Here is a 9,682-nt window from a genome sequence, read left to right on the forward strand (position 1 = left end):
GCAGCCGCAGCTGGGGAGGGTCTCCTCCTTAGGCCTAGAGATGCAGGTGTAATGGGGTGGGGGGGACGCCTAAACCAGGCGGCCAGGAACTTAACGGAGAAGGCGTCTGGGAAGGGGTGGCTTACCGGGACCATCGGGCTGCCGGGGTTTGAGCATGCGCGCTCAGTGCCGCTCCCGCCGCAGGCGTGCTGGACTCACCGCTCATCTCGTTGCTCTTCTGGATTCTCATCTGCTTCTCCATCACCGCACTGTTCACCAAGCGCTACAGTGTGCGCCCGCTCATCGTGGCGCTCGTCCTGCGCTCCATCTACTACCTGGGCATTGGGCCCACGCTCAACATCCTGGGTGCCCTCAACGTGAGTGCCGGCGGGAGCTGCCCCCTGCCCCCTGCCCCTCGCAGCTGCCTGCTGCTGCGCTGCCCCGCCCCGCGGGCAGCCACGGCTCTGCCCCCGCCCCCCCCCCCGTCCCGCCCCGCGGGCAGCCACGGCTCTGCCCCCGCCCCCCCGCCCGTCCCGCCCCGCGGGCAGCCACGGCTCTGCCCCTGCCCCCCCCTCCGTCCCGCCCCGCGGGCAGCCACGGCTCTGCCCCTGCCCCCCCCCCCCGTCCCGCCCCGCGGGCAGCCACGGCTCTGCCCCCGCCCCCCCCCCCCCGTCCCGCCCCGCGGGCAGCCACGGCTCTGCCCCCGCCCCCCCCCCGTCCCGCCCCGCGGGCAGCCACGGCTCTGCCCCTGCCCCCCCGCCCGTCCCGCCCCGCGGGCAGCCACGGCTCTGCCCCTGCCCCCCCCTCCGTCCCGCCCCGCGGGCAGCCACGGCTCTGCCCCTGCCCCCCCCCCGTCCCGCCCCGCGGGCAGCCACGGCTCTGCCCCTGCCCCCCCCCCCGCCCCGCCCCGCGGGCAGCCACGGCTCTGCCCCTGCCCCCCCCTCCGTCCCGCCCCGCGGGCAGCCACGGCTCTGCCCCCGCCCCCCCCCCCGTCCCGCCCCGCGGGCAGCCACGGCTCTGCCCCGCCCCCCTCGTACTGGGGTTGGAAGGTCAAGTTCATTATAGACCTGCAGTGGGGAGCTGGCACTAGAGACAGCGAGCCTGGAGTCACTTTGTAGCCCCAGCTGCGGGCCTGCTGGGGACACGGGACTAGCTGTGCACTGCCTACACACAGTTCCCGTTGAGGACAGCAAAGATTTACGTCGTATATATTATGGCAGTTTCCTGGCGGAGGGAGAGAAAGTGCCTTGAGCAAGGGGGCTGTCTTCCGCTGACTTGGGCCCTGTAAAGGCTAAAGGTGGTCTCCTCCGGCCCGTCCTCCTCTACTTACATTCCCCTTTCTTGCTGAAACTGGGGGACCAAGGGGGCTCCTTCTCTAGTCTGATCCCAGGAGCCCCGCTGCATTTCTGGAAGCCCCTTCATCAGTACCGTGTCTGCCAGGCTGAGCGGGAGCAGTTCAGCCCTGCTCCCTGGAAGGCGTGGCCTCGGAACTGGGCCCGCGATGGGCAGGGGGGCGGAGGTGGAGACTCAGGGTGGGCTGTGGGGCCCTGACCCCCACATGTACTCCCACAGCTGACCAACAAGATCGTATTCGTGGTGAGCTTTGTGGGCAATCGCGGCACCTTCATCCGGGGCTATAAGGCCATGGTCATGGACATGGAGTTCCTCTACCACGTGGGCTACATCCTGACCAGCGTCCTGGGCCTCTTTGTCCATGAGCTCTTCTACAGCATCCTGGTGAGGCGCAGGCTGGGCAGGGCGCGGGAGCAGTTGGGGCAGCACAGGGCAAGTTCCTCAGCCGTCTCTGTCCTGTCCTGCTACTGGGCTGGATTGGATTCCCAGTCCTCCTTGGCTTAACCTTAGCCTGCTCTCCAAGGCCCTGATGGCCGCTCCTGTCCCCCTTTCTGACCCATCGCCCCTGTGTGGTTCTGGTTTAAGCCTGGACTCTGGCACCAGACTGTCCTAGCTTGGCCGCTCCTAGCTGTGTGACTCTGGGCATATTTCTTCACTGCCCTGTTTTCCCATCTGTAAAGCAGGAATAATTAACAGCACCCACCTTCTGCAATAATTGTGAGGATGAAGTGGGCTAATGCACAAAAGTCACACATGCAAGCATGCGGTCGGCCTTGGCCGCCCCCTCCCTCCCTGCGCCCGAGAGCAGAGCCTACCAGAGGGGGTGTGGGGAGCCCCTGGCAGCCACGCTGCCCTCGGGCCCAGTGGCATCCCCAGCCCCTCAAGGCCCCATCCCTGCCCTGCAGCTCTTTGACCTCATTTACCGGGAGGAGACTCTGTTCAACGTCATCAAGAGCGTGACCCGCAACGGCCGCTCCATCCTGCTGACCGCCCTGCTGGCCCTCATCCTTGTCTACCTCTTCTCCATCGTCGGCTTCCTCTTCCTCAAGGACGACTTCATCCTGGAGGTGGACCGGCTGCCCAGCAACCACTCCAGAGGTCCGGGGCCCCTCTCTGGTGGTGGGGGACGAGGGCCTGCACGGGTGACGGACCTCAGGGCCAGGGCCTGGGACTGCTAATCGCCTTTGCCTCGGTTTCTCATACTGGGATCTGGGGAGGTCCAGCTCATGCCTTCCTCTTCCCTGGGACAGACTGAGGGTTTGGTGGGAGAGCCTTGGAATTCTGAGGAGCCACCTGCTTGCAGGCTTTGTGTTCACATCAGGCTCAGCCTTTGTAGGGACTGCCTCTGGACCATACTTGGGGGTGTGCAGTCCGGCGGGGCAGGGGAATGAGGAACCCCTCACTTGTAGCCAGACAGAGTGGGGAGCTGGCAGGATCGGGGACGGCTCGTGGAGGATGTGATGGTGGGGACAGAACCAGGGGGGAAGATAAGGCCAGGCATTCGGATCTCCTTGTGATCTTGCTCATGTCCCCTCCAGTCAGCCCCCTGGGGATGCCACACGGAGCTGCCACATTCATGGGCACATGCAGTGGGGACAGCATCGGCTGTGACTCGGAGGCCTCGGTGCCCAGGGTCCTGGAAGGTGAGGGCAGGGTGTCTTGGGAGTCCGGGTGTGTGTGCGGGTGGGCAGGGGTCAGCTGGCCTGGCCGGGCTGTGAGCGCGCAGTCTGCCTACAGAGGACGAGGAGCTGGACAGTGAGGAGCGAGCCTGCGACACCCTGCTGATGTGCATCGTCACCGTCATGAACCACGGGCTGCGCAACGGTGGCGGCGTGGGCGACATTCTCCGCAAGCCCTCCAAAGACGTGAGCGCCCCCGCCCCACTCCCGCTCCCTCTCCCACTCCCACTCCCACTCCCACCTCCACTCCCACTCCCGCTCCCTCTCCCACTCCCACCTCCCACTCCCACTCCCACTCCCATTCCCTCTCCCACTCCCACCTCCACTCCCTCTCCCACTCCCACTCCCACTCCCACCTCCACTCCCACTCCCGCTCCCTCTCCCTCTCCCTCTCCCACTCCCACCTCCACTCCCACTCCCGCTCCCTCTCCCACTCCCACTCCCGCTCCCACTCCCACCTCCACTCCCACTCCCGCTCCCTCTCCCACTCCCACTCCCGCTCCCACTCCCACCTCCACTCCCACTCCCACTCCCACTCCCACTCCCGCTCCCACTCCCACCTCCACTCCCACTCCCGCTCCCACTCCCACTCCCACTCCCACCTCCACTCCCACTCCCGCTCCCTCTCCCACTCCCACTCCCACCTCCACTCCACTCCCACTCCCGCTCCCACTCCCACTCCCACTCCCACCTCCACTCCCACTCCCGCTCCCTCTCCCACTCCCACTCCCACTCCCACCTCCACTCCCACTCCCGCTCCCTCTCCACTCCCACTCCCGCTCCCACTCCACTCCACTCCCAGTCCACTCCACTCCACTCCCACTCCCGCTCCCTCTCCCACTCCCACTCCCGCTCCCACTCCCACCTCTACTCCCACTCCCGCTCCCTCTCCCACTCCCGCTCCCACTCCCACTCCCACCTCCACTCCCACTCCCGCTCCCTCTCCCACTCCCACTCCCACTCCCGCTCCCACCTCCACTCCCACTCCCGCTCCCTCTCCCGCTCCCTCTCCCGCTCCCGTTCCCTCTCCCGCTCCCTCTCCCGCTCCCGCTCCCTCTCCCGCTCCCACTCCCACCTCCACTCCCACTCCCGCTCCCTCTCCCGCTCCCGCTCCCTCTCCCGCTCCCACTCCCACCTCCACTCCCACTCCCGCTCCCTCTCCCGCTCCCACTCCCGCTCCCGCTCCCACTCCCACCTCCACTCCCACTCCCACTCCCACATCCGCTCCCACTCCCACCTCCACTCCCGCTCCCGCTCCCGCTCCGCTCCCGCTCCGCTCCCGCTCCCTCTCTCTCTCCCGCTCCCTCTCCCACTCCCTCTCCCGCTCCCTCTCCCGCTCCCTCTCCCGCTCCCGTTCCCTCTCCCGCTCCCGTTCCCTCTCCCGCTCCCGTTCCCTCTCCCGCTCCCTCTCCTGCTCCCGTTCCCTCTCCCGCTCCCGCTCCCTCTCCCGCTCCCGCTCCCACCTCCACTCCCGCTCCCGCTCCCTCTCCCACTCCCACTCCCGCTCCCACTCCCACCTCCACTCCCGCTCCCACTCCCACCTCCACTCCCACTCCCGCTCCCTCTCCCTCTCCCGCTCCCGCTCCCTCTCCCACTCCCTCTCCCGCTCCCTCTCCCTCTCCCGCTCCCTCTCCCGCTCCCTCTCCCGCTCCCTCTCCGCTCCCGTTCCCGCTCCCGCTCCCTCTCCCGCTCCCTCTCCCACTCCCACTCCCACTCCCGCTCCCACTCCCACCTCCCGCTCCCACTCCCGCTCCCTCTCCCACTCCCACCTCCACTCCCGCTCCCACTCCCGCTCCCTCTCCCGCTCCCTCTCCCTTCCCTCTCCCGCTCCTGCTCCCTCTCCCGCTCCCTCTCCCGCTCCTTCTCCCGCTCCCTCTCCCTCTCCCGCTCCCTCTCCCGCTCCCTCTCCCTCTCCTGCTCCTGCTCCCTCTCCCGCTCCTTCTCCCGCTCCTCTCCCTCTCCCTCTCCCTCTCCCGCTCCCTCTCCCTCTCCCGCTCCCTCTCCCGCTCCCTCTCCCTCTCCCTCTCCCTCTCCCTCTCCCGCTCCCGCTCCCTCTCCCTCTCCCTCTCCCGCTCCCACTCCCACTCCCACCCCCACGTCCACACGGCCTGAGCCTGGGCCAGGTCAGCAGCTCTGAGGGTCCTGCCCTCAGGTCATGGCCAGGCCCCTCAATCTTCACTTATAGGCCACCCAGCCCCATAAGCACCCCCTTTTTTCTGCTTTCCCACTCGGTCAGTGTGCAGTTACACTGTCCCCGAGCCCCCCGGCTGGTCTGCTCAGACACCCTGCCGGCTCACTGCGGACGCTAAGGAGAGACTGGTGACCCAGCTGTGCCCAGGCTGCGGAAGGCGCTGAGTCAGCCAGGGGGCTCCTCTCTGGCCGCAGCCAGGGGGCTGAGCCAGCCTCAGAGAGGTCTCAGGAAGGGGCTTGTGCAGCCCAGCACCCCCGGAACAGGAGTCTCCCCAGTATCTCTCCCTGGCCAGACAGAGGGTTTCTAGAACAGGGGGCCTGGTGTCCTGAGGGCAGGACACAGGAGTTCAGTGTTGGCTCTTCCCTTAACCAGAAGTAAGGGGCAGGCACAAGACCCCCTGTGACCCCGTGGCCCCAGCTCCTTCTCGAGGGCTTTGTCTGGGCTGGCCTCCTTGGAGTCCACTGTTTCCTAACCCCCACTGGTGCTGAGGGGGTGGTTCTTGCTCCACGGAGGGGCTGGATCCACTCTGCCATCTTCAGGGCCCCTGGAGCCCTGTCCCTGTCACACCTCCGCCCCCACCCCCCACCCCCATCCTCATCCCCCAGCCCAGCCTGTGCCATGAGCCAGGGGCTGCTGGGTCCACCCTCCCCGTCTCGCCCTGCAGGAGTCTCTGTTCCCGGCCCGCGTGGTCTACGACCTCCTCTTCTTCTTCATCGTGATCATCATTGTGCTGAACCTCATCTTTGGGGTGATCATCGACACCTTTGCTGACCTGCGCAGCGAGAAGCAGAAGAAGGAGGAGATTCTCAAGACCACGTGCTTCATCTGTGGTGAGGGCCGGTTCCCGCCCCGCAGAGGCCGCGATGGGGGCCGGTTCCCGCCCCGCAGAGGCCGCGGTGGGGGCCGGTTCCCGCCCCGCAGAGGCCGCGGTGGGGTCGGTTCCCACCCCGCAGAGGCCGCGATGGGGGTCGGTTCCCGCCCCCCAGAGGCAGCGATGGGGGTCGGTTCCCGCCCCGCAGAGGCCGCAGTGCGGGCCAGGGCGGCCTGGGCTGGTGGTGGCCTCGGCGTGCCCCTTCCGTGGTTCCTGCAGCCACTGGGGAGCCCTGCCCTCCCCGGGGCCGATGGTCTGATGGCTGCTAACTTGTCTCAGAGCTGGGATCAGCAGGGCCCTGCCTGAGCTTGGCGTGGTAGACGGGGTGGGAAGGGGACTGAAACCATTCCTTTTTAAACCCTCTTGGTTTGCAGTGGACAGCAAAGCCCCGGCAGTGGCCTCGGTCCAGGCTTTCCCGTCTGTGCCGTGAGGTGCTAGTCCTCCCCAGCCCGGGGGCTCAGGAGCAGGTGTCAGCGATAGGCCGAGAAAGTCCGGCACAGCTGGGTTCCAGGAATTCTGGTGTTTGCTCCCAGAGCCCTCAGCTGCCGTGGTGGAGGGCTGCAGGCGGGGCGGGGCGGCCCACCACGCGGAGCGGCTGGGGCTTTAAATAGAAGTGACCTCAACAGGCCCAGAGTGGGCTGCTGCCTGCTTTATCAGACAGACCGAGGCTGAGAGCAGATGTGCCCACAGCGGAGGTGGTGTGCGCGCGGCCCGCGGTGGCACGTGGGTGCCGGTGCTTCCCCCTCACCCTCTGCGTCCCTCAGGTCTGGAGCGGGACAAGTTTGACAACAAGACCGTGTCATTCGAGGAGCACATCAAGTTCGAGCACAACATGTGGAACTACCTGTACTTCATCGTGCTGGTCCGTGTGAAGAACAAGACGGACTACACGGGGCCCGAGAGCTACGTGGCCCAGATGATCAAGGTGTGTGTGGGCCCCGGGCACGGGAGGCCGCCTGCCCTGACGGCGGAGTTCTGGGGGGCGGGGCAGGACAGCTGTGGACACGTGCTGAAAGGCCGGCAGGGGAGCCGAGGAGCAGCTGGAGCCAGCCCTCTGGGACGGGGGTCTGGCCGGCTGCCAGCGCTGCCGGTCCTGCCAGCAGACGCAGTCGCCCTGAAGGGCAAGCACGATGCCCCCGGGCCGCAGCCGCACGCTGCTGCGTGGTGTGGGCGCAGGGCAGATCTGCCGGGGCTGCTGCACTGGACCCCTCTGGGGCACTGTGTGTGTCCCGTTTTAGGTAGAGGAGGAATCAGAGGAATCCACCCCACCCCCCATGGGATGTCGTAGGGCAGATGAATTGCAGGCTGAAAGCAGAGACCTAGCTAGTGGGGAAAAGAGTTCAGTTTGCTTTTTAAGTCTGTAGTTGGATCTGTTGCGTGAGCACAGGTTTATCAGTTGGTCCGAGAATTCACAGCTTGCTACCAGAAGCCGGAGTGCGGCTTGGTGCTCCCTTCCCACTCGTCCTCTCAGACACATGTCGGGTGCCAGCGTCCCCGGCAGGCCTGTCTCTCTGACTTGCATGGGGGGAGGGAAGGAGGAAGGAGGGCGGTTTTGAGAGTGAGCAGATGGTTCCGACAGCAGCGTGTGACGGTGGCAGACGGAAGTCAGCCTGTCACTGCGCCGGGCCTCAACCGCAGAGGGTTCGCGGCCAGCTCCCTGTGACCCGGGAGGACCTGGTCAGCTCAGACATTCCCATGACACCTCCGTGGGAAGCGCCTCTGTCAGGGGTGTGGAAACACTGCTCTCCGCGTGCCCCACCAGTGATCTTTTGCAGAACAAGAACCTGGACTGGTTCCCCCGGATGAGGGCCATGTCCCTAGTGAGCAATGAAGGGGAGGGGGAGCAGAACGAGATCCGCATTCTTCAGGACAAACTGAACTCCACCATGAAGCTGGTGTCCCACCTCACCGCCCAGCTCAATGAGCTCAAGGAGCAGGTGTGTACCCAGCGGGTCCTGGTGCCGCCTCGGGTCCCACGGGCACAGCCCAGCTCGCCGCGGGGAGGACGGAGGAGGTGCTGGGCTGTTACGTCCCCCCTTTCCTCCTGGCCCCCATCCTGGGGCTGGGGTAGAAGACAGGTCCCAAATAATCTCCCCTTTGTGGAAAGCTGAGCTGGGGGTGGCAGCCCCATCCCTGAGCCCCTGATATAATCAAATGGAACCTCGGGGCATCCTCCTCTCCACCTGGGGTGACAGTGGGGTCAGACAGCCCCTTGTAGGTGGGGGCTTCCCAGCTGCACCGTCAGGGCTTGTGACATGCTGACTGAAGACAAGGGTTGGGGGCTGACATCCCCGGCCTGCCGCTGGCGCTGCACAGTGGGTCCACAGTGGGAGGGTGGGCACCAGCCCCTGGGCAGTGCCCATGGAGAGAGGGCGCTGGGGAGCCTGACCTGTTGGCATGCCTTTAACCGCAGATGACAGAGCAGCGGAAACGCAGGCAGCGCCTGGGCTTTGTGGACGTCCAGAACTGCATGAGCCGCTGAGGGCGGGCCCCCGTGGCAGCCGGACAGGCAGCGCTCCGACCGAGATGGGGCTCGGAACGCTGCCCCTCCTTTCAGCTCAGGTGCCCACCCACCCAGCCTCCAGCTCCCCTGCACCAGACACCCCCGTGCCAACCCAGGCTCCGACCAGCATGGAGGGGTGCCGCAGAGCTGGCAGCCTTTGCCTGGAGCCCTGAAGACTCAGAAGCTCACTGGGACTCAGTTTACCTTAATGCCTTAAAGAAAGAGAAGTCCTCCTACAGGACGGTTGCTTTGTCCCTGAAAGCATAACTGACATTCCCCCGTGTTCCTCCCCGTGGGTGATTAGGAGTGGGTCACCTCTATTCCAAGCACTACATTTTGGGCACTGCCTGTGTCTGGAGGCCGAGCAGTGACGCTGTTGCTGGCCTTTGTCCATTAACTTATTCCCGGGCTGTGCTCAGCCCCACCCACAGCCTGCCTGGCTGCCTCTGTGCCTCGACCTGCTGTGGACAGGGTGGCCCTCACTGCCTCCCGGCCGACCCTGGGACAGCCCCAGGCGGCCTGCCGGCCGAGGGTGGAGCCTTGCTCTGGAACCATCCTCTTTAGCCACCTGGGGAAGAGTCATGGGCCCAAGTGACAGGCCTGGGGCTGCGTTCAAGTGGCTGGTTTCTGACCATTTGTTTTTCCTCCTTTTGGTGTAATGTTTTACAGATCCTTTGGCCTAAGAACTAATGTGTTAATTGCCTTAAATAAATTAATGGAAATAATAGTCCATTAGGAAGGGATGTGGCTTCCTGTGCCCCCAGGGGCTTCAGGGGCTCATGTGGCCTGTCCCTGCATCCCCTCGGGCTCTTGGGAGGTGCTGCTGAGTGACACCATCTCGCAGAGGTTCCGGGCCAGCGGTCCCTGGCCAGGCCTGGGCACTGTGTTGCAGTATAACTGGTTCCGGCCAGGATCTTGTGCGGTTCATTGTGTGTGTTCCGGAACACTGAGGGGTCCAGGAGCAAAGGCGCCGGAGAACCCCCTCCAGCTCCTTCCCCCTGAGGGGGCTGGCGGTGCTGGCCTTGCCGGGCTCTGACAGCAGAAAGCGAGGGTATGCGGGCTCTGACAGCAGAAAGCGAGGGTATGCGATGTGAAGGCCACTAGTA

General features: G+C 65.8%; 1 protein-coding gene across 1 annotated transcript in view; it reads left to right on the top strand.

Moving 5' to 3' along the window:
* The window catches only part of ITPR3 (inositol 1,4,5-trisphosphate receptor type 3), a 75,962-nt gene extending 66,659 nt beyond the window's left edge, over positions 1 to 9,303 (top strand). Inside the window, exons 50-58 of the mRNA XM_066278140.1 lie at positions 184 to 356; positions 1,552 to 1,716; positions 2,238 to 2,430; positions 2,871 to 2,975; positions 3,070 to 3,197; positions 5,867 to 6,032; positions 6,838 to 6,998; positions 7,849 to 8,010; positions 8,487 to 9,303. Coding sequence (XP_066134237.1) covers positions 184 to 356; positions 1,552 to 1,716; positions 2,238 to 2,430; positions 2,871 to 2,975; positions 3,070 to 3,197; positions 5,867 to 6,032; positions 6,838 to 6,998; positions 7,849 to 8,010; positions 8,487 to 8,555 — 1,322 coding nt within the window. The 3' untranslated portion in view covers positions 8,556 to 9,303. The remainder of the gene's footprint in view (positions 1 to 183; positions 357 to 1,551; positions 1,717 to 2,237; positions 2,431 to 2,870; positions 2,976 to 3,069; positions 3,198 to 5,866; positions 6,033 to 6,837; positions 6,999 to 7,848; positions 8,011 to 8,486) is intronic.
* Positions 9,304 to 9,682: the final 379 nt, after the last annotated feature.

Source organism: Saccopteryx bilineata, chromosome 1 (assembly GCF_036850765.1).
Source record: "Saccopteryx bilineata isolate mSacBil1 chromosome 1, mSacBil1_pri_phased_curated, whole genome shotgun sequence".
Taxonomy (NCBI): domain Eukaryota; kingdom Metazoa; phylum Chordata; class Mammalia; order Chiroptera; family Emballonuridae; genus Saccopteryx; species Saccopteryx bilineata.